Here is a 25133-nt window from a genome sequence, read left to right as displayed (position 1 = left end):
GTGGCAACAGTTTGGAGAAGGCTCTTTCCTGTTTCAGCACGACAATGCCCCTGTGCACAAAGCGAGGTCCATACAGAAATGGTTTGTCGAGATTGGTGTGGAAGAACTTGACTGGCGAGATGTGTTTTACCTGACAAAGATAAATAAATAAATAAATAAACTAACACCAGAACGAGAATCCCAGCCTCACTTAAATAAATGCATCTATACACTTAATTATAAAATCAAAAGATATGGTAAATATTGTCAGATTTCACTCCAGATTTGGACATTAATTCAGCACCCAGTCCACAGCATCCAATCCTCATATCCGAATCCAGATTTTGATGGCATGCTTCAATTTATGTAATGATAATTAATCGATCATGTTTCCAAGGCAAGGCACATTTGAGTAGGCCGAAACAAAATGGCAGCTTAAGAACCCAGCGAGGTGCAGTTAGCTGACCAAGATGGTGGGCCGCCATATTGGTAAACCACCACATCAGGTTTTTTTCTTATAAGCACCTCGTTAATCATCTTTAAAAAGGATGTTATAACACACCCAAACACCCAGTTTTCATCCTTGCAATCTGTTGGAGGTCCAGGTGTATGCGTGCAAGATTTGGGTCCGCTATATTTCATGGTTTTGGAGTTATGGAGGAGACAGACAGACAGACAGACGGACGGATGGACACTGCCTTTTATTATTATAAGATATATATATGTAATTCCAAAATGTTTGTGCTTGTTTGTTTCACTTCAATACACTCCTGAACCGCTCGACGCAATGAATTAGTAAATATAGTGGTTGCAGTCGAGGGGTAGGTTTTAGGTCATACAGAAAATCATAGTCCCCAGAGGTGTGTGGTCGGGATCAGAGTACGCAGGTTCACACACCGTATAGCGTCACTTGGTGTGTGTCGGCATTAAAATACATCTAATATCAGCACCTTTGTACGGTATATAATAATTTGGAGGGGGCGGTTGATGGCTTGAAGAAATAAGGGGGACACAGTTGGGAAAGGAGATTGAGGCTGGTGGGGGGCTTGAAACTTGGGGCTGGGGGTAGGGCGTAGTTGAGAACTTCAAAAAGAACGGGATTTTTGACTTTTAAGTCACATTTTACATTATTCAGAGTTTCCTTGGGTCCCTGCCATTATGCTGTCAAAGGACATTCTCAGCAAACTCCCCAAATATTCCACAATATATTGGGAACAAATTCCCTAACTGGAATTAATCCTGATGGATCCTGATGATGATGGATCCTGATGATCCTGATGATGGATGATTAATCCTGATGGATCCGAGTTATCTGCTGCTAGTCTATGCACTATGTGAGAGGAGCCGAGTTTCTCCGTCCATAACGCTTAAATATTCTAAAGAGTTTCTGCTGTTCTACAACAATGCAAAGAATACCGTTGGAAAAGTGATCATCAATTTCCTTGTTACCTTCTGTAGCAAAGTTTATGTTTTCATCCCTGCGTGTCTGGCTGTGAACACGATATCTCAAACAGTTATGGACGGTTATGATCTCAAACAGTTATGAAAAATTTCTAAAATTGGCAATTTTTGGCCGACTGAATTGAAATTTGAACAGGAGTTTTCATATCAGCTCACTTAATTCAACCAGCAATTATTTTTTTAGGTCAAAATAGGCCAAAAGGTCAATATAGGCAAGATTTCTAAAATTGTCTATTTTCATCCGATTGACTTGAAATTTGAAGAAAATTTGCGTGTCCGATTATTAAATTCAACCGCCAATTATTTTTGAGATGAACATAGGTCAATAGGTGAATATAGGCCAAAGGTCAAAAACGCATTTCAAAGATCTTGCAAGTATCGACATATTTATTGTTTGTTTGTTTGTGGGTTTGTTTGACTTCTGTACACTCCTGAACCACTGAATAGAATGACTTGAAAACCGGTGGTTGCTCTGGGGTTTACATGGGAAGCATACTCATACTCCAATCATTACAAAAATCATACTTCTGGACACCAAAAATGTTTTAATATTTTGACAACATTATAAGAGGATATAACAAACAGAGACGCTGAGCATGATGAACATCGTGAAGAATGAATTGCTGAAAACATGTCAAACAAGAAAGAGCAATCAGAGATTGCAAACCCTCGCCAGGATGTATTTTCAGTGGTTTTAAGGCTTTTGTGGTAAAACAAATATGGCGGCCGAGCCAAGTAACCGATGACATCATCATAGTTTTTTTCTGCATCAATTTATTACTAGATTATGCTCAAGAAATTTCATCTTGATCGGATGAAGTTTTGTACTTGTCGAATTATGACGTCATAATGGAGTCACCTATGACATCATCATTAACATATTTTATTCCCCATGGAGAGTTCTTTACAATGAGCCATTTCTCATTCTTTTCTATTCAGCGCTTTCGGAGATATAGATTATAGAGGTGCAAAGTTTTTCGGTTTTTCCATGATGGTGGCCGAACCACGTGAACCTATGACGGCCGAACCTATGACGTCATGATTATCATTAAAATTATTCTACAGGTGGAGTTAGTTCCTATGACGTCATGATGTTAGTTAGTTCCTATGACGTCACCTATGACGTCATGATTATCATTAAAATTATTCTACAGGTGGAGTTAATTGCACCTATGGTGAAAATTTCCTGTCGATCGGACCAACTGTGGCAGAGAAAATCATATTTATTCTGTGCGGACAAACAAACAAACAGACAGACAGACAGACAGACAAACGGACTCAAATGCAATACCCTCTCCTCAGGCGAGGGTAACTATCCAAACGATGAAAGTTTCCCAAATGATGAGATAATGGGGAACTACAAAAGTTGAATTTTACAAAAGGTGTTTAGCAAGCATCTTGCTAATACATGCCGAACCCTTTAATAATGACAAAAACATCTTTGTATGTGCACAGCGAATCGAACGTCTACTTCGATTCGAATCGAACAAAAATAGCAATTTTCGAAGGGAGATTAACATCCTTTCAGTTGTGCATGTCTAAACAGCCGATTAGCCTGTGGAACACCGCCCATATCTCCAACATCCATTTGAAATGATGCACTTTCATTGAATCGCAGCGCCACAGACAATTATTGTTTGAGAGGATTCAGTGCATTGCTCCTCATCATAGGTTTGTCCAAGTCATCTTACACTAGATTCAGCAGCCAACAAAATGAGTCCTTTGAGAGTCTGGAACTCCGAGCAAATTTGATATTGTCATACTTCTCCAGAAGATTGCATCTATCCTCGAATATTCTCAATTCACATTGGCGAACTGCCCTATTCCTATCCTCTTCTGTCTCCTCTTGAGCTAATTCAAGCACTCCTAACGCATCCATATTCACCGTCCCATGTAAACAACTATTATAAGCAATGCAATTCTTATACATCCCTTTACTATAGCTATTTTCTGCAGAGTACTGTAATTAGAACTGTAACCAACTATAGTTTTAACTCTATCGTATTAAGGAGCAATTCTCTGCAAACTCCTGTAAATAGAACTGTATAATCACTTCAGTTACTGGCAATCATTACTGCAGTATATAAACCACAATAGCGGAACCTATAGTCATTCTCGAGTTAACTTAAACTGCTAGGAAGTATATAAGAGTACAACTGCAGTTCTATCTATACCATTTTTGTCTAATCCTTGCTTCAAGGCCTTACGCATGTGCATTTAAACATATACCACAAACACACACTCTTAACCATGCGCTCACACTCTTAAACACACAATAACACTGTTAAACATGCCCTCAATAAACATGCCCTCACTGGCATGTAAAAGTTTATTCTTATTTAAACGCTTGTGATAAGGTTTTGATCCGCATTAGATAATCACTCTTCGGCAATAGGCGATTAACTTTGAGCGGGTGATCATCGCACAATTCGCGATTCTACACGCATCTAACTCTTAAACACCTTTCATAAATTTGGCCCCACATGTTTAGTCTCTTTTCAGCTTGCTGTTCCTCACATTGTTTTTCGCAATCGCAAATATTTCTCACTGAAAACACCTATCAAATGTAATTTTATTGCATACGTAAGAAATTGTATCCAAAAGCAAGCCCTTTGAGGTGCTTGATGGAGATGCCAATAATGTTGAGAAGTTAAGATTCCACAGATTCCATGAGAGACAAATGTGATGTTGGGGCACCTGCCAATAGGGGAGAGCAAGATTTTTAGGCTTTTGTCAATAGCTGTGGTTAATTCTGAATTTTGAAGGAATGACTTGGAATGAAGGAGGAGACCCAGTGTACAAATGCCTCTGGAGGATAGCTTTGCGATGTGGCCGAACCAGAAGGGGCCATGGCTGATGGTGAGGCCTGGATGTTGAAGGGACTGAACCTCTTCCAGTGGCTGGCAATGGAAATAGATATGTACAGAGTGGCCACAAAGTCCCTATGCACGCAGTTAGAATTTACTTAGAATTTATCTGTATGCTCCCCTCCATTCTCCACACAAATTTGAATTTTTCTCCATGTTCTTCTGGGCATTCTCTTCCATGTTGAGGGTTGGAAGTCATAAAAGCAGCCCCTGACAGCTGTTTTGAGGTCTTCAACTGTTGTTAGGCGGCAGATGAGAAATTTCCTCTTTCACAATGCCCCAAAGCAAGTTGTCACATGTTGTTAAGTCCGGACTTCGAGGAGGCCACACTATCTCAGATGCACGTCCAATCCATCATCCACTGAATTTGTCGTCGAGATATTCTCTAACTGTGAGAGCATAATGTGCTGGTGCACCATCTTGTTTCAGGATAGCTGTTGCCTCGAGACCTCTCTCATGCAGTTGTGGAACAAACCACGTCCGAAGCATGTTCAAATAAGCAGTGTGATTGACACTTGTATCGAAAAATATGGCCCTATGAAGTGATCTTCTGAAATTGCTGCCCACATCATGACATGAGGAGGATGCTGTTCAATTTCCTCATAAAAATTTGGATTTTCTTTGCACCAAAAATAAACATTCGTGGATCGACTGCTGAGGCAAATAGCACACTCATCCGAAAAAAAATTCACTTTGTCTTGATTTAATGGTAGGAAATCGCTGCAGAAGTGCAGTGCTCTAAATCAAGTCAAATCAAGGACGCTCCCTGTTGAAAAAGCCTTCTTCTCCCATGTCTGCATCGTGTCGTGCTTAGGAGCTGGCTTATCGAACCTCTGCGAAAATCTTGTCCTTATATCTTCAAAACTTACTCCTTCTCGCGAGCGGTCATGAACCTAAACACAAGTAATCGGTCTCTCTTCTACCGTGTACTCACTGGTGTCCGTCATACTGAAGCCGTACCTGGAAAACAAATAAAACAAATAAGTAACAGAATACACACTATTATGCATAGCGACTTTGTGGCCACTCTGTAGGTTTGTTTGATAATCCCTTTAGATAAACAGGGTGAGACTGTGACATTTTACAGAATTTAAGGACAAGTTCCATTTCATCCATTTTCGTTCAGTAATTCCACTGCGCAATAAGGAGAATCCATTGAACCCCACAAATTAGATGTGTTTGTTGATTGTTTTAGAATTCAGAGACCAAGGCAAGTGATATGAAAAACATCACCTTGCACTTATCTCAGGATTAAATGTGGATATAAACAACCTTTCACCAAGAATACATTAATTAATTTGGCCCAAAGGTATCTGTTTCTCTTTCTTCAATATCTGCTTCGAGTTCAGCATCTGTTTCTTTGACCGTTGAAGAATCATCATATTTCTTTATGCAAATATTCTATTGCGGTAAAGTTCACAATCGCAGCAGTTCTCATGCATCTCAATGGAAGCTTTTTTGCTTTTTCTTTTCATTATAAAGAAGGGGGGGAGAGAAATCAGCTACACGGGCACTCTTAACGTGCTTATGGGTTTGAAAGACGTTTATAAAATTGGATTTAAGGCCTTGAAAGCTAAAATAAAAGTTGAAAAACAGTTTGAGCCTGTTCGGGTACCCGGACAATTTGTGCGCTTTTTTTTGACGCAATTTTTGGCGAGACTGTGACCAAAAACGCTTAAACTGCCGGGAAAAGGGCTTAAAACCAGTCGAAGGTAGACGACTGGTATATCCCTCATACATTAACAGAGCTGCCAAATCCACAGAAGTCAAAGGAGTGAGCCTGGCCAACAATTTTACTAACAATATATTTTTCATTACCCTATGTGTGTGAAGTTAAAAGCGGGGTTAAGCAATTGGTTAATTTTGTCTATCTGTCTGTCCACAAACGTCAGTTTATGATCGAAGAACAACTTAAATTCAATCAGAACATTACTTGGATCTTTGCTCAAAGCCAACAATTAAGCATGGAGGATGTTCAATTCAAGTTTGAGGATGCATGCCCTCAAGTGGTGTTGTAAAATTTCTGAAAATTGATGATGTATTGACTGCAGCAAGGTACAAACAAATTGTAATCTGCCATGCTATCCCCAGTGGTGCAAAACTTATTGGTCCAAACTTCATCTGACAGTAAGATAATGATCCAAAACACTCATCTGAAGAAATTTAACTTATTTGCAAAAGGAAGAGGAAGCCAGAGTCCTTCAATACATGAAATGGCCCCCTCAAAGCCAAGATCTCAATATCAATGAGGCTGTGTCGGTCAATTTGGACAAAGAAATCGTAAAGAAAAAATCCCAGAAACGAAGACGATCTTTGGAAGATCTTGGAAGAAGTATGGACACCTTTCTGCAATAGTTTATAACAAATTTACTTGAAATTGTCCTTAAAAGAATGTAAATGATTTGAAGGAGAAGGGTTGATATACTTGCTATTACTGTGTATCAAGGTACAGTATATTGTTTATAAATCAGGTTATTTGGTTATTTGAAAAAAAAAAATCTTTTTCATGAAGGTTTATTTGCGTTGAACACAAAGTTTTAGTTTCCCTATGTATCAGAGTAGAAAAATTCAAAATATCTAAGACTTTTGCACAGCAGTGTATGCGCACACATTTTTTTTTTTTTTTTTTTGTATACAACATCGAGGCTCATGTAAGAGCTAATATTAATCACCCAAAAACAAACGGACACATTAAAAAAACATATAATAAAGGGAGTGGGAGACAAGATGGGAAGAGAGAAGGAAGCACACAAGTACAACAGTAGAGAACAGGGACAGCGGGAGATCTGTGGGAGGGAGAGGGCTTGGGGGGAGGAGGCATGGGAAAGGGGGGGTGGGGGTGGGGGAGGTATAAAACACCAGGACACTGCTAGGACTTCAAGGAAAGAAGTCAGTATTTCAAAAAAGTGTATCTGGGGTGAAATTAACGGGGGTAGAAAAGATCAAGGTTTTGGATGGGGGAAGATAAGAAATGGTGGTGAACAGCTCTTTTAAAGACCTGGAGGGAGGAGTGGGATTGAAGAGAGTGGGGGAGTTTGTTCCAGAGGCGGGATAAAAGAGGAATGAAAGAGTGAAGGTGAGCAGAGAGTCTCGATTTTGGCAATTTCACCAGAAGAGGTTTGCTGTCAGATCTTGTGCGACCTGTAGGAATATTTTGGGGACAGAGCACAGACAAGAGCTGGGATAACTAGGCTGGAGAGGAGTCGGTAGAAGACAGAAAGACCATCTACCTGCCTGCGGTGAGGGGGTGAAAGGCCCTCAGAGTTAGCTTCATCGTGGGAGATTCCAATGATTCTGAAAGCTTTGGTTTTAACAGCGTGAAGCCGAGCCAGGTGTGAAGCAGGAGCACCAGCCCAGAGGGGAGAGCAGTATTCCATTGAGCTGTGGATGAAAGCCTTGTATGTGGTGAGGAGCTCAGGTGTGCGAAGGAAGGACTTTACACGACAGAGTATGCCCAGTCGGCGGCTGGCTTTGGAGGCCAGCTTGGAAATGTGTTTTTCCCAGGAAAGATCATGGCAGATAGTGAGACCCAAAAGCTTGAGCGACAGAACTACTTGGAGAGGATTGTTGAGAAAGTAGATGGGAGGGTTGTCCAGTCGGTTTTTTCGGAGAGACATAGTAAGAGTGTGAGATTTGTCAGGATTGAAAGACATGTTCCACTTGTTTGACCAGTCTGTGATTTTGTCCAGGTCTGCAGAGAGTGAGGAGGCTGCAGACTGCCGATCTGAGGGATGAGGAATGGAGAGGCAGAGAGTGGAGTCATCAGCAAAGAGACAGCGAGGATTTTCCAGAGAGTCGGAGAGATCATTGATGAAGACCAGAAAAAAGCACAGGGCCCAGAACACTGCCTTGGGGAACTTCGGCCTGAACAGGAAGGGGAGATGAGAGAAATCCATTAAAGGGCCACACGTTGACTATGACCATAGAGGATATTTAGGATATTTAGACATAATTTTAGACATTTAGGACACATAATAGGATATTTAGACTTTCGGAAAACATCAAGAAGTTGGTTGTGATCTAAGATTAAGAATTGAAACTTTGTATGGTGAAGTTGACTTTTGGTGTGTGAAAAATCATAGTCTACAGCAAAAAGAGGTATACAGTCACGTGAAAAAGTAAGTACACCCCATGTAAAGTGTTGACTTTTTCAACATATTTCAACATACAGCTATTTGATCTTCATTTCAACAATATTGATAGATAAAGGTGAAATAATATAACAAATATCATGAAACATTTACATTTGTTGTCCATTGTATAATTAAAATAAACATAAATGCAAATTTCGCATGTGGAAAAAGTAAGTACACCCCTACATTTATCACTACTTCAAATACCTAAAATTAGAATCAGGTGCACCAGCTCAGGTGCAAATGATTCGAACATCGTTAGAGAGGATCTTGGAGGATCCTGTCTTATTTAAACCTCAGATATTTAGTTTGGTTTGCTCTTTGTTGTTGAAGTGTGCGGCGTCACCATGCCTAGATCAAAAGAGCTCTCTGAGGCCTTCAGAAAGAAGGTTATAGATGCCTACGAGTCTGGGAAGGGATTTTCAAAGATCTCCAAACAATTTTAAATCAATCATTCGACTGTCCGGAAGATCATCTACAAGTGGAGAAGATTCCAAACAACTGCCAACTTGTTCAGGCCAGGCCGCCCCAGCAAGTTCAGTCCGAGAGCAGACCGCAAGATGCTGAAAGAAGTCTCCAAGAACCCCAGAATGTCATCATGGGACCTACAGGTAGCTCTTGCCACTGTTGATGTCAAAGTGCACGAGTCTACCATTAGAAAGAGGCTGCACAAATTTGATCTACATGGGAGGTGTGCCATGAGGAAAGCTTTGCTGTCCAGAAAGAACATCAGGGCAAGACTAAAGTTTGCCAATGAACACCTCGGCAAAGACCAGCACTTCTGGAACAATGTGCTCTGGACAGATGAGTCAAAGGTAGAGCTATGTGGCCACAGTACCAGAAGACATGTTTGGCGAAAATCAAAGACAAAATTTGCCCACAAGAACCTGATACGAACTGTAAAGCATGGTGGTGGAAATATTATGGTTTGGGGCAGCTTTGCTGCATCAGGGCCTGGGCAGCTCACCATCATATAATCCACTATGAATTCTTCATTGCACCAGGGGGTGCTTGAGGATAATGTGAGGCCATCTGTCGGAAAGTTGAAGCTCAACCGAGGGTGGACCTTGCAACATGACAATGACCCTAAACATACCAGTAAATCCACCAAGGAATGGCTGAAAAGAAAGAAATGGAGGGTTCTGGAATGGTCAATTCAAAGCCCGGATCTAAATTAGAGCCAAGGGTGTACTTACTTTTTCCACAGAAGGAAATGGCATCTCTGTTAATTTTTTGTTGAATAAATTATTGCAAAGTCAATCGTTCATTGTTTTTTGTTCAATTAGATCACCTTTATCTATAGATACTGTTTAAATGAAGATCAAATATTGATATGTCCACATATGTTAAAAAGATTTAAAAATATTTCATGAGGTGTACTTACTTTTTCCACATGCGAAATTTGCATTTATGTTTATTTAAATTATGCAATGGACTACAAAATGTAAATGTTTCATGATATTTATTATATTGTATCACCTTTATCTTTCAATATTGTTGAAATGAAGATCAAATAGCTGTATGTTGAAATATGTTGAAAAAGTCAAAACTTTACATGGGGTGTACTTACTTTTTCACTTGACTGTATATGCAGCCAGGACCTCTTGGTCGACAATGTTGCAGATATTGCTGTGTTGTGTTTCCATTTTAGTGTTTTATTTGTGCCTACTCGTGATCATCCAACATATATCTGGCCAGCTGTTAATGTGGCAGGGTTGGAGGTGTTGACCAGCCGAATGCGTGAGTGCAGTCCCAACTCCGCCGCTCTCCCAGCAGAGGTAGTGATACGCAACCGCCAAACAAATGTGAGTGAGGTACGAAGCGAGATCCCTGAACGTGCCGTTATTTCATGTCTATCTCAACTTCTATCTCTCCATCCATAATCTATCCATCCACTGACTTGCCGCTTTTGCCAATTATTCAGGTAGTACATAAACCTTTCGTCTCCATTGAGGTGCAGGGTCTAATGAGCAATTAATCATTTAGTACTACTTTTTTCTCCATTGAGGTGCATGGTCTAATGAGCCATTACTCAGGTAGTACATCTACCTTTCCTCTCCATTGAGGTGCAGCTTCCACTAAGCAATCTGTTAAGGTGGTTGCATTCCTCGATCCTGAGCATGAATTTGGAATTTGGTTGGTATTCAGGTACAAATTGATCAACCCTTAAAGCCACTATGTGTTGTTTATGGTTCACCTGAAAATGTTAGCAAATGGGACAACCAGCTTTACCTCCCATCCTACGATTGACACACTTATCAATGTTACAGAATACTATTGTCTATGAAGGATGTTTCAGTCTCCATCTACAGACAACATAAACTTTTTATGAATTTGAATTGAAATTTGAATTTGGATTTTATGAATCTTTATGGATTTTTAATGAATTTTTATTTCATGAATTTGTCTGCGAAATTTGTCATTTTATGAATGATTAAATTTGAGTATATTTACTGCCATGGGAATCGAGATGCAGCTGACGTTTTGAGGGTTAGAGTGCTTTGTCAGAACAAAATATTTCATTCCGACGAAGGGCTAATGCTCGAAACGTCAGCCGCACTTGGTTTCTCTCCAGCTATCAACTTTTCGTTTATAAAATCCATGGTTTATCACCGATTGTCTGCCCAGTTTGTAAAGAATCACGAAGTCCGCTTATAGTCAGACCGGTGATTGAATCCAGATGAGACAGCTGAAAGATCAGTGCGCAATACCTGTGCGCCATGCTGCCAGTCACTCCTCACCACCTGTTGCAGGTGCGCTCGAGACGAAAGATTCCTCGGTACGGATGTTGGTCGCTCGTCAAGGTATTCGCCTCGAGAGTTCACACTACTGTATACTTATGGCATCTCAACAACGAAATACGAACGGATATACCGATTGGTGGATTTTAGCAGACAGTCAACTTTATAAATCCCATCTATATACATATATACTCGTGCAACCTTCGACATATAAAATAATGGGCAGCAAAGTGAGTTCTCTCCCCACCCCCGTTTGTAAAATATTCTCGTGAATTTTTAATAATCGCAGCAATAACATCAAAATGAAACAATATAATGATATAAAGCCTACTGCTGCTTTATATACGATATTACACTACATTCGACGGTGCACGAGTACTTGGTGAGAGAACGAGGACAGTTGAGCACAGAAAAACAAACAAAACACGTACAATTGTATAAAACTGTTTCGAAATCGGGGAAAGAAAGAAAATGCGCCTTTTTTTTTTTACTTACAATGAGGATCACTCGTATACTATAAGTCAAGAAAAAGAGTGATTGGAGGTGCCATTTTTATATATGTATATGTGTGAGTGTGCGTGTGGTCAAAAATAAAAAAAATGATCCAGGTTTATTGAAATTGTTCGATTAAAAGACATTTACTGCATGCACACCTACACGTCCGATGCACATCCTTATTTCTGCAAAACGAGCAAGCATAAATTTTAATACGAGCCGAAAGAAAATAAAAATCCAAACAAAGCTCATGCCGCATATAAATGACGTCGAGTTGAGCATCTGTTTCTCTGACCGTTGAAGAATGATCATATTTCTTTATGCAAATATTCTATTGCGTAAAAGTTCACAATCGCCGCGGCTCTCATGCATCTCAATGGAAAGCTTTTTGCTTTTTCTTTTCACTATAAAGAAGGGGGGAGAGAAATCAGCTACACGGGCACTGTTAACGTGCTTATGGACTTTGAAAGACGTTTATAAAATTGGATTTGAAGCCTTGAAAGCTAAAACAAAAGTAGGAAAACAGTTTGTGCCTGCTCCGGTACCCAGGCAATTTTTGCGCTCCTTTTTTACGCAATTTCGGGCGAGGCTGTGACCAAAACGCTTAAACTGCCGGGAAAAGGGCTTAAAACCAGACGTATTCAAACTCTGGCGATTTATCTATTCTGCTTACTTAATTCCTTCATCAATCCGGGCACATTTGCCGACAACACGGTGACGTCCAGATCGGGTGAACTTGGCGAGCTCGTCCATTGCTGAAAGAGGCAAGTTTACGCATGTTCTTTTGCAGGTGGCAGGGATAATACGGTCGCACCAGCTGGGTAAGGCGCGCTTTTTATCTGTCCCGACCATCGTCTTGATTAAAATTTCGGTTTGCGAACCCATTCAAGGCTTTCAATGGACATTTATTCTAGAAGAATGGGCCCCCAAATTGAGGCGGCGCACGCGCAGGCGGTGAGCGGGCGGTCTGGCTGGGGTGCCAAGGCAGCGGAGAGCACGATCAGCCGGCCCTGCTCGTGTGCCTGGCACTCCGCACACCTGCCGAGGCGCGGCGAATAGAAAGGCGCCGAACAAAACGGGCCCGCACGGGTAACCCCCGTCCCACGTGCTGGCTCAATCCCCCGCCCCCTCCTCCCGAGGACCATGCGACCCACGCCGAGGGACGGTGTGCTCGTCGAGCACGCACGTGCGCCGGGGGTGGTTCGAGGTGTGCCTCGGGTTCGCACACCGACTGTCCGCGTGCGCCGTGACCCACGGACGAGTGGGAGGCGTACAAGGTCCCGGGCCGCGTTGAGACCGTCGGAGTTGCGCAAAACTTTGTCCTTTCGCATTTCGCGCCCTGCTATTAAGATGTTAATAGGCGTGCCACGTGATTCGTCGAGGGCTCCACGTGGAACAGAGAAGTGGGATCGCGGCCCCATCCGAGGAATGGAAAATACATAAACATCGGCGGCGGAGACATAATCCTTGGAGTCATGGTAATCGCGCGAGTAACGTTTTCCTGCAGCATCCCATATAAATAGATTCACCGAGGACACGTCGGTCGTCGCACGCGACTGCAACACCGCAAACACAAGCTGCAGGCAACTCGCTCCAGATATGGCTTCGGCTAAAAAGCTGCGCAAGGTATCGGTATAATATTATATCTTTGCCTCACTCTTTCCCCCATTCTCTGTGTCATCACACACGCGATGTAATAACGAATATGGTGTCATTTCTCACCAACATCATCATGCTTATATTGCGTGCGATCCGTGAACGTGTGCTTGCATTTTATAACTATGCCAACGTCCCCCCACCCCCCTCCCTCGGTTCCACCCACCTGTCTCACAAAGGGCGGTTCCGTATCACACAAGGTCATTGAGAAACGGCGTCGTGACCGCATTAACCACTGCCTTGCTGAGCTCGGGAATACGGTACCAATGGCTCTTGCCAGGCAGGTAAACCCGCCGAGTGTTACCTTTGCACCCCACGTGTGTCTAGCACCATCAGATCTGCGAGAAGTATGTCGATACTTTGCATTTCCTTGCTACTTTGCATGCATGACGATCCATTTAATGTGCACCTTGTGAATGCGATAACATGGAGATGTGCTGTCCGGGCAGGATAGCGGAAAGCTGGAGAAAGCAGAGATCCTTGAGATGACGGTGCAGTACCTGAAGGCGTTGCACTCCGCTGATCTCCTGCGGGGAAAGGACAAAGGTACAGGTTATTCACTGATAAATGCGTGTTCCAACATGTCCCCATATAACAAGATCGTGATTAATGATCCGCCATTTGGCTCGGATCACGGAATCCACCAAGCCTGGTGTTGGCTTGAGATCTTAGGGTCTTGAGTTCAAGACCCTGTCGTGCCATTGAATTAACATCAGGTGGGTTGATTCAGCCTGCCGTCCTTCCGAGGTAGACAAAATTAGCACCGCGACTGTTAACAGGAGCACTGCGTCAGCGGCACAGATACGCTTCCAAAAGTGATGCAACCAGCAGTCGCGTGCACGTTGCGCACGAAACAACAATGGCACGCTCCAAATCCGACCCACAATCAAACAAACCACGAGCTCAAGGCACGACCTGCCCATAGACAGGTATCGTAATTGCAGAAAGCTTGGCTTTAATGACGTGTATAATGATGTACGGAACAGCATATGTGTATACGATGAAAATATTTAATTCAATAAGAGGGCATGGGCTGGCAGCATCTAATTAAGAGGTATGTCACATTTGAGTTGTCCAGCCCGGGTGTGAATCTCGACCCAACTATAAATGTTTTTAATGCAGGGAGATGCTTGTCATACTTAAACATGCGTGCCATCCATCGGAAGGATGTTAAGCTGGAAGACACATCTGCCAAAACTAATGGTGGATTGTTGAATATATCACCCTGTCTTTTACAATGAGTCGGAGAGTCATCACCATCACCGTGAACAGACAACACATTCCTGCCACAGGTGAATATCAGGCATGCCCCGATACTTCCAGAAACACTTGGGCCAGAACCATGATCCCTGGCTAACCCCACAAGAAAGTAGGAATAATTGGGGTAATCAAAGTGTAAAGTGTGATGAGTACGGTATATTTTAAGATTGAGATATTTAGAGAGTAGTGTAGTATGTTTAAAATTACTATTTTTTGGGAGTAGTGCAGTATATTTGAAAATTAAGATACCGTATTATAAGAGTTGTGTGGTATACTTTAAGATTATGGTACTATGAGAGTAGTGTAGTATATTTAAGATTATGATATTTTGGGTGTAGTGTAGTATATTGTAAAATTAGGATATTTAAGAGTAGTGTAGTATACTGTAAGTTTATGATATCATGAGAGTACTGTAGTATATTTTAAGAATATGGTGTTGTGAGAGTCGTGCAGTATATTTTAAGATTATGATATTTTGAAAGCAGCTTATTATATTTTCTAATTATGAGATTATGAGTGTAGTGTAGGATATTTTAAGATTATGATATAAGGAGTGTAATATTAGTACATTTTAAGATTATGATATTATGAAATCAGCATAGTATATTTTCTGATTAGGATATTATGAGTGTAGTGTAGGATATTTTCAGATTATGACATGAGTGTCGTGTAGGATATTTTAAGATTATGATATTTGGAGTGTAATATTAGTACATTTTAAATTATGATATTAGGAGTGTAATATTAGTACATTTTAAGATTATGATATTAGGAGTGTAATATTAGTACATTTTAAGATTATGATATTGGGAGTGTAATATTAGTACATTTTAAGATTATGATTTTAGGAGTGTAATATTAGTACATTTTAAGATTATGAAATTGGGAGTGTAATATTAGTACATTTTAAGATTATGATATTAGGAGTGTAATATTAGTACATTTTAAGATTATGATATTAGGAGTGTAATATTAGTACATTTTAAGATTATGATATTATGAAATCAGCATAGTATATTTTCTGATTATGATATTATGAGTGTAATGTAGTATATTTTCTGATTATGATATGAGTGTTGTGTAGGATCTTTTAAGATTATGATATTAGGAGTGTAATATTAGTACATTTTAAGATTATGATATTAGGAAATCAGCATAGTATATTTTCTGATTATGATATTATGAGTGTAGTGTAGGATATTTTCTGATTATGATAGGAGTGTAGTGTAGGATATTTTAAGATTATGATATTAGGAGTGTAATATTAGTACATTTTAAATTATGATATTAGGAGTGTAATATTATTACATTTTAAGTTTATGATTTTAGGAGTGTAATATTAGTACATTTTAAGATTATGATATTAGGAGTGTAATATTAGTACATTTTAAGATTATGATATTAGGATGGTAATATTAGTACATTTTAAGATTATGATATTAGGAGTGTAATATTAGTACATTTTAAGATTATGATATTAGGAGTGTAATATTAGTACATTTTAAGATTATGATATTAGGAGTGTAATATTAGTACATTTTAAGATTATAATATTAGGAGTGTAATATTAGTACATTTTAAGATTATGATATGAGGAGTGTAATATTAGTTCATTTTAAGATTATGATATTGGGAGTGTAATATTAGTACATTTTAAGATTATGATATTTTGAGAGCAGCGTATTATATTTTAAGATTATGATATTGGGAGTGTAATATTAGTACATTTTAAGATTATGATATTTTGAGAGCAGCGTATTATATTTTAAGATTATGATATTGGGAGTGTAATATTAGTACATTTTAAGAGTATGATATTTTGAGAGTATTATAGTTTATTTCAAGTTATGATATTATGAGAGTAATGTTGTACTTTTTAAGAATATGGTGTTATGAGAGTAGTGTCGTATATTTTAAGATTATGGTATTATGAGAGTAGTGTAGTATATTTTAAGATCATGATATTATGAGTGGAATGTTATTACATTTTAAGATTATGATATTTTGAGTGTAATGTTATTACTTTTTAAGATTATGATATTTTGAGTGTAAAGTTAATACATTTTAAGACGATGACATTTTGAGTGTAATGTTATTACATTTTAAGATTATGATATTTTGAGTGTAATGTTATTACTTTTTAGGATTATGATATTTTGAGTGTGATGTTATCACATTTTAAGATTATGATATTTTGAGTGTGATGTTATTACATTTTAAGATTATGATATTTTGAGTGTAATGAATGTTATTCAACAACCCCCTAGTCATCAAGTTTGGAGGTTAGTCATCATCAAGGTTCGTCATCAAGGTATTATCAAGGTTGGAGAGTCCAACCTAGTCATCAAGTCATATGATATTTTGAGTGTAATGAATGTTATTACTTTTTAAGATTATGATATTTTGAGTGTAATGTTATTAAATTTTAAAATTATGATATTTTGAGTGTAATGTTATTACTTTTTAAGATTATGATATTTTGAGTGTAATGTTATTAAATTTTAAGATTATGATATTTTGAGTGTAATGTTATTACATTTTAAGATTAGGATATTTTGAGTGTAATGTTATTACTTTTTAAGATTATGATATTTTGAGTGTAATGTTATTAAATTTTAAGATTATGATATTTTGAGTGTAATGTTATTACATTTTAAGATTATGATATTTTGAGTGTACTGTTATTACATTTTAAGACTATGATATTTTGAGTGTAATGTATTTATATTTTAAGATTATGATATTTTGAGTGTACTGTTATTACATTTTAAGATTATGATGTTTTGAGTGGAATGTTGTTACATTATAAGATTATGATATTATGAGAGTATTGTCATATATTTTACGATGACGATGTTATGAGAGTAGTGTAGTATATTTTAAGATGATGGTTTAATGATATAAGTGTAGTATATTTTACGATTATGATATTATGAGAGGAGTGTAGTATATTTTATGATGATGAAATTATGAAAGTAGTGTAGTATATTTTAAGATTATGGTTTAATGATATAAGTGTAGTATATTTTACGATTACGATATTATGAGAGTAGTGTAGTATATTTTAAAGATTATGGTTTAATGATATAAGTGCAGTATATTTTACGATTATGATATTATGAGAGTAGTGTAGTATATTTTAAGGTTATGGTTTAATGATATAAGTGTAGTATATTTTAAGATTATGGTTTAATGATATAAGTGTCGTATATTTTATGATGATGATATTATGAGAGTGGTGTAGTATATTTTAAGATTATGGTCTAATGATATAAGTGTAGTATATTTTACGATTATGATATTATGAGAGTAGTGTTGTATATTTTAAGATTGTGGTTTAATGATATAAGTGTAGTATATTTTACGATTATGATATTATGAGAGTAGTGTAGTATATTTTACGATGATGATATTATGAGAGTAGTGTAGTATATTTTAAGATTATGGTTTAATGATATAAGTGTAGTATATTTTACGATTATGATATTATGAGAGTAGTGTTGTATATTTTAAGATTGTGGTTTAATGATATAAGTGTAGTATATTTTACGATTATGATATTATGAGAGTAGTGTCGTATATTTTACGATTATGATATTATGAGAGTAGTGTAGTATATTTTACGATTATGATATTGTTATGTCTGGGGGTAAAGCAATATCTAGAGCCAGGTAGATCTGAGTAGGTAACATGCTTCGAGATGTCGCGATAGGGAATCTACCTGTCATAAGTTCTTCATGTTTAGGCATTTGTCGGGATAAGATGTATGATTGTGGATCTACCAGGAGATTTGAGTGTTAAGTAGTTAGGGATTAAAGATAACGCCCTGGTGATTCCAACCTAGTCATCAAACCTTTGTCTATTATGGCACTGCAAACCACATAAACAATATAGTTAGGACCTTTAGTACAACACTAAATGACGCCCTCCTCCCTGACATGACTTAGGAAGAAATCGGGCTGGAACACCGCCACAATTGGCCGCCACCATTTACACCTCCGAAAGGCCTACCCACCTCGCATAGCACGTGCTATTACTGAGGAGCAGCATTGGGGAGAGCGGCCGTGGTGCAGTTGGCGTGCCCCTGGACAAGCCGGCAAGTCGTGGGAGGCTCTGATTGGCAGAGCAGTGCGCCAATGTGACGTCATCGGCCAGGGATATTATCGAGGGTCAGACGCCATTTTCGGCAGTCGAGTTGAGTGCAGTCGAGTTGAGTGCAGTTGAGAGAGAGCAGTTGGTTCAATAAAGAGAGAGACGGAGAGTCTTCCAGAGAGCTCTCTTTTTGCCCTTCCTTCGTGCTTGGACGTCATTCGTTTTTCTTCCTGCTTGACTCTTGGAGATTGGAGTCAGAGAGAGATTCCCAACCCTGGCAGTTTGCAGTTGACCAGTTCGGTTCGCAGTTCACGGCTTGAGTTGGCACTCCCGGTGCGATCCCGAGTTTGGAGAATCCTGTCCCTGGTCGAGTGGAGAGTTGCAGCTCGAGCAGCTTTAGTCCCGGCCGGCAGCCCGAGTGGAGTTCGCTTGCTTTGTGCAGCCCTGCGTTGGACCTTTGGAGCGAGGGAGCTCGTGGTGTGCCGTTGAACCGACGAGGCCTGGTGGCGCTCAGAGGCAGACGGAGAGGGCCGCGGGGCCGTGTTACACTGAAGACGACTAGAGCCAGATAACCCCGAGCTCCGCGTTTACACTTTACATGATGAGACATTTTATTTCGTATTCATATTCCCTCGTCTGTACCTGAAATGTGTGTGGGGACTTCCCGATTAGGACATTTTATTACCGGCGCGTGCTTTTTCACTGTCTTTGCTTTTCATTTAATAAATCGTTGTATCATTTTCTGTATATATCTGAACGCAGTTTTCCCGGGTGTTTGATTTTAATAGATAAGGCTGCGGGGCTATCGTCGTTCCCCTCTATCCTGCGCCCTTTTGTTTTGGAATCCGCTATTGAGTTTTCTTCTCGGGAGTTTAAAGCGTCGTAATCGGCTTCCGCAACCCTGATGTTAATCGCAGTTGCGCGACAATATTATGAGAGTAGTGTCGTATATTTTACGATTATGATATTATGAGAGTAGTGTAGTATATTTTAAGATTATAGTTTAATGATATAAGTGTTGTACATTTGACGATGATGATATTATGAGAGTAGTGTAGTATATTTTAAAATTATGGGTTAATGATATAAGTGTAGTATATTTAAGGATTATGATATTATGAGAGTAGTGTAGTATATTTTAAGATTATGGTTTAATGATATAAGTGTAGTATATTTTACGATTATGATATTATGAGAGTAGTGTAGTATATTTTAAGATTATGGTTTAATGATATAAGTGTGGTATATTTTACGATTATGATATTATGAGAGTAGTGTATATTTTAAGATTTTGGTTTAATGATATAAGTGTCGTATATTTTACGATTATGATATTATGAGAGTAGTGTTGTATATTTTAAGATTATGGTTTAATGATATAAGTGTAGTATATTTTTAGATTATGATATTATGAGAATAGTGAGGTGTATTTTAAAGTTATGGTATAATGAGATGAGTGTACTGTAGTATGTTTTAAGAGTATGGTAGTATGTGAGTGGTGTAGTGTATTTTAAGACTAAGGTATTTTGACTGTGGTGTAGTTTATTTTAAAAGTATGATATCATGAAAGTAGTGTTGTATATTTTATGATTATGATATTATGATACTTTAACGGTTGTTTAACGTGGATGGCTTCAAATCTTTGGCTCCTGAGTTTAAGCCGCTGTCATGCCGTTAAATAATACCAGGTGGGTTGACTCAGCCTGTCGACCTTAGGACGTTGGCAAAATGAGTACTAGCTTACTGTGAAGAATGAGCTATTCGAGTATCCTTCGTTGGAGTGGCGACCCGTCCAGGATTGTGTCCCCTAACCAATGTAAAGCTGCCCCGGCATCCCCTATGCTTGTTCAGTCGTAAAAGGGTTGGTCCTTCTTGTTTTTGAGTGTAGTGTAGAATATTTATGAGTACGGTATTATCATAGTCGTGTATTTTATTTTAAGATTACGGTTTCTTGTGGCACTAATGTAAATCCACAACAAAGCAAGCGGGAAATTCAGGATACGGACATATCCTTATTGTTTATTTATTATTTGTTTTGTGGACAGCTATATAAAGACGGTTTGGTTTGGGGGAAAATTTGATGACGATTTAAGTTTGGAGAAAATAACCCCTCTTTAAAAAGGAAGACCGTTTGTTAAATTTGTCATGTGTCCTTGGAGTTCAAACAAAAGCAAACAGGTTGTTGTGGTCCGTTCAGCAATTCTGTAAACAGGTACACAGGTAGAGCTCAGCCTAGAATGGATGCAATTTGTTGACGTAAGACACTTCTGAATACTAATTCCATTACACTTGCCTCCGTTAATGTGATGGTAAGATAGTCGACATATACAGCAGTGGATAAGAATCTGAAAATAATTTGAAACACAATGAAACCTTCTTACAACCTTCCAGATGAAAAGATTTAACGATTTAATGATTTTTTTAAATTGAAAATATTGCCACGTGATTCACGTGGTTCCATGTCACATGTCCTTGGTCCGACCCTGCAGGCGACCTGCTCCGAGAATTGTCCAGCTCCTACCAGGCAGGATACCAGGAGTGTCTGCGCAACCTGGTGCATTACCTGACGGCCGTGGAGCGACTCGAACTCAAGGACTCGAGCTACCTCCGCGTACTCGCATTCTTGCAATCGCGAGCCCGGCGTCCCTGTCCGGTCGGAGGCCTCCTGAGGTCTACCACGTGTCACGGTTCGACAACCTCTGCAGGACCCGTGCGCAATGAGCCCTTCCCAAGCCAAGGGCTGCCGTGCCTGCCTCTGGCTCCACAGCAGGCGTTCTTGCCACACACCGGCCAGCAGGCGGTGCACCAACCGCTGCACCTCCCTCCGTCGGGCCACAGGACCATCATGGCTGCGCCCGGCGGGCCCTTCGACTGCCCTTACGTGACTTACTTGGGCTCTGTGCCCGGAGGAATGCCTTGAACCCGCGCATCAAAGAGCCTTTCCTAATTGACATGACCATTCCGTCGACCCTTGTGGGTGGTGGTCGAGGCCTTTTGCCTCGTTGTGTACCCAAGTCGATTTGCTTTTACACCCCGTTTTCTCACGAGGGGTCATTTCTGACCGTTTTAAACAGTTATGTGGAGGTAAACTGTGCTTTATACAATGGTGTCATCGACATATAACAAATAAAAGGTGCCTGTGTGCACATACTCGTACTCTTTGTAATATTAGTGGGTTTGCTACTATTTTCACCGTGCACACTTTGTGTAATGACCGCATCGGCCACCCACAATGGCGAGTGGCACAGAGAGTGTCACTTGTCGAGCATCAGCTCAAGCCTAGTGACGTCTTCGGTGTGCCAAGTTGGGAGAGGGTGGACTGCAACACCAAAGCTGGTAACTGAACTTCACTCGAAACCCTCATAGATCATTTTACATGCCACCCCTCCCCTCTGCCTTACCAAAAAATGATACTGTGACATTAAAAATGGATGAACCCTCTCAATCTGTGTTGATGTCATTCATAAATTAATTGTGTTTACAGAAAGAAAGCTATTCACGAATGGCTTTCCTTAACTGGAACAGCACTCAGTAGTGAGAGCATATCTCTGCCAGGCTGAACAATTTACATTTTGTATCCCACTGATATACTGATGTCAAGGGCGGATCCAGGAATTTAAAGACGGGGGGGGGGGGGGTGCATGAAACTGTTGCGCTAGGGGGGGATAAAGGGGGGTCTGGGGTCGTCCCCCAGGAAATTTTCAAAAATTGATCGTCAGAAACGGCATTTCGTGCGTTCTTGGAAGTTTCTGCAGTTCCTTGTGTTCTTCCCTGGTCCAACAGTTCAACAGATTCGCACCGCCTGCACCCTCATCCTGGATCGAAGGGGGGGTGCACACCCCCTGCACCCCCCCCCCCCCCCACCCTGGATCAGCCCCTGGATCTGGATCCGGACCTGAACCAAAATAGAATCTTCTTCTTCTTGTCGTCTAACAACTCATCCACCAAGTTTTATCGTACGTCGTCCACAACGTTTTGAGATATCATGCTTTATATCGTTTTTGGCCCCCATCTCTCATTGCTGAAGAATCAATTTAAAAATTCTCGTATCCGGACCTGGATCTTCACCAAAGTCGAATCAATTCAGCCTTTTTACAAACCCAACCTGCCCATCAAGTTTATCCTGCTCACAGACGGATAAACAAACAGACAAACAAACAAACAAGAAAGATAATACTTGCAAAATTCTCCCTCATACCCCCCAAAAAACTTGCCATGGATACATCAAATTGTCCATTTCATTAAAATTAAAATTGACGATCTTAATCAATGCTCAGGTCAATCAGATGGTTATTGATTATATTTGAGATTAAAATTGATTTTAGATTAAAATTGATTTTAGAAAGTTGACCTTTGACCTTTTCACCCAAATAATAATTGAATAACCAATTAAGTGATGCAATTATTATTCAAATGTGAAGTCAGCCTGATGGAAAATGATGATTTTAGAAATCCTGACCTTGAATTGACCTTTGCCTTTTTGACCTCAAAAATAGTTGCTTTCCCAATTTGTTGATGCACTGTGCAATGGCTGTTTTATTGTCAAGTCGACAGGATGACAATTGATAATTTTTGTGATGAAAATTTATGATTTTAGAAGTTTGACCTTGAGTTGACCTTTCAACCTCAAAAATAGTTGCTTTCCCAATTCAGTGACCCAATGTGCAAATCCTGTTACACTTTCAAGTCAATAGGATGAAAAATTATGATTTTATAAATGTGACCTCAAGATGACCTTTGACCTCAAAAGCAATAGCTTTCTCAGTTTTGACTAAGTCTACAACATGGTGAAGTTTCATGACGATCAGTTTAGAATTGTGACCTGGCGGAGATTGACAGACAAACAAACAAACAGACAGAATAAAAAGTTGACCAACCAATATACTGTACTTGCAAATCTTTGATTTTGCAAGTAACAAACGGACAGACAGACAGACAGACATGGTTGAAAACATTACCTCCACACACTTTCAGTGATGGAGGTAATGATGCAGCTAAACTCAGCATTTTCTCGAGGAAATGTTCAACCACAAAGGCCATTGTGCTGACGACATTGAAAAATCATTTCTGATAAATTGTAGTTGTATCATTATAAAAACAAACTTTGTCCAAAGAGCGAAACTGCAGTGTCCATAAGCCTTCAGGGAAGTGTCACAGCCTTGGTTTAACATCATCATCATCATGAGGATGTCACCGGATCACGATGGGCCTGTACCAGTGGTAATCATTAATTGGGTGGTCGACTCTAAATTAATAAGACAATAAACAAAACAACGATCTTAGGAACATTGGTGCCGCGAAAGTTTTACGTAAACAAGATTAAATCTGGGGGTTAATTTGATTGCGGAATTTTGAGACAATTGGAAGGGAAGGAGAGAAGAGAAAGGGTGCAGGGTCGGGCATTTGGGCCAAATTAAAGGGACATTAAATATATGGGAAAGGGGGGAGGGGGGTTAACGTATAAGCGAAAAAAAAGAAGAATACAACTCAGTGGATTTTACTGCAATTTCTCTTAGGACAGTTATGCCTTTGTGGGCCGTGAAATGCACGTGACGCTTCACAGCCAATCAGGGACCCACAAAGGCGGAGGCAACATGAGATGGCCTCTGCAAAAGTTGATGCGAAATTCAGTTTTTCTTAACATGATCTCAGGCTCGTGAAAGTGCTGCAACATACATGACCCATTTATTGATCAATCATATTAATTTTTTCACCGCAGGAGGTAAAGTGAAATATGTGATCATGATCCGATCGAGTTATTCTGTTTTCGCAAATGTAACTTTAGTTTCCCTTTAAAGAAACTTTGTCGTGAATTAACATCCAAAGCAGTTCAACCAGCATTTGCAATGCTTCCATAACACTAATTGGTAACAATTTTACATAATGTGCTTAGTGCATCTGGTATCTGTACACCATACATGGTGTTTGCACAACCATGAGAGTAAATAATAAGTTCTTGCAAAAATTAGTTAACCTTCGGGAGTCGAATATGCAATGAAATACGGACATGTGACATTTATTAATCACCTGATGCCAGCGCTGTTTCAGGTAAATGCGAAACAAATGAATCTTATTTTAAAAATACCTTATAAAATACTTCGTGATGCCATTGAATTGATGTTGTGTCCACTACCTGGGCAACGTTACAGCTAGCTGAACGTGTCAACAATATCAATTAATGGCGTTTTTAAGCAACTAAAGCTGCATCCTCAAAAGCTTTGCATTCTCCATGAGGATCAAGCTGCTTGCGGGTCATATTGTTATTATCCACAATGTATCCAGCCAGTTCATTTTTGGACTATGGGTGGAAGGACTGATGTCACACCATTGGTGGGACAGCTGGCCCAACTCCACCCACAAATGCAACCGAAAAAAACAACAAGAAGAACAGATACATCCAAAGTACCTCCATGCAAAATAAATAAATATCCTCCAGCGTGGCATTGCCA

General features: G+C 39.6%; 1 protein-coding gene across 1 annotated transcript; it reads left to right on the top strand.

The window, feature by feature from the left end:
* The first annotated feature begins 13275 nt into the window (after positions 1 to 13275).
* Positions 13276 to 21604, top strand: LOC137433176 (hairy and enhancer of split-related protein HELT). Its single transcript, XM_068125628.2, has 4 exons — positions 13276 to 13302; positions 13512 to 13616; positions 13782 to 13878; positions 21174 to 21604. Exons 1-4 carry the CDS (start codon positions 13276 to 13278, stop codon positions 21602 to 21604), a joined length of 660 nt encoding a protein of 219 aa, XP_067981729.1.
* Positions 21605 to 25133: the final 3529 nt, after the last annotated feature.

Source organism: Myxine glutinosa, chromosome 8, assembly GCF_964187855.1.
Source record: "Myxine glutinosa chromosome 8, kmMyxGlut1.1, whole genome shotgun sequence".
Taxonomy (NCBI): domain Eukaryota; kingdom Metazoa; phylum Chordata; class Myxini; order Myxiniformes; family Myxinidae; genus Myxine; species Myxine glutinosa.
The sequence above is the reverse complement of the archived record's forward strand: the minus strand, read 5'-3'. Positions and strand labels throughout refer to the sequence as shown.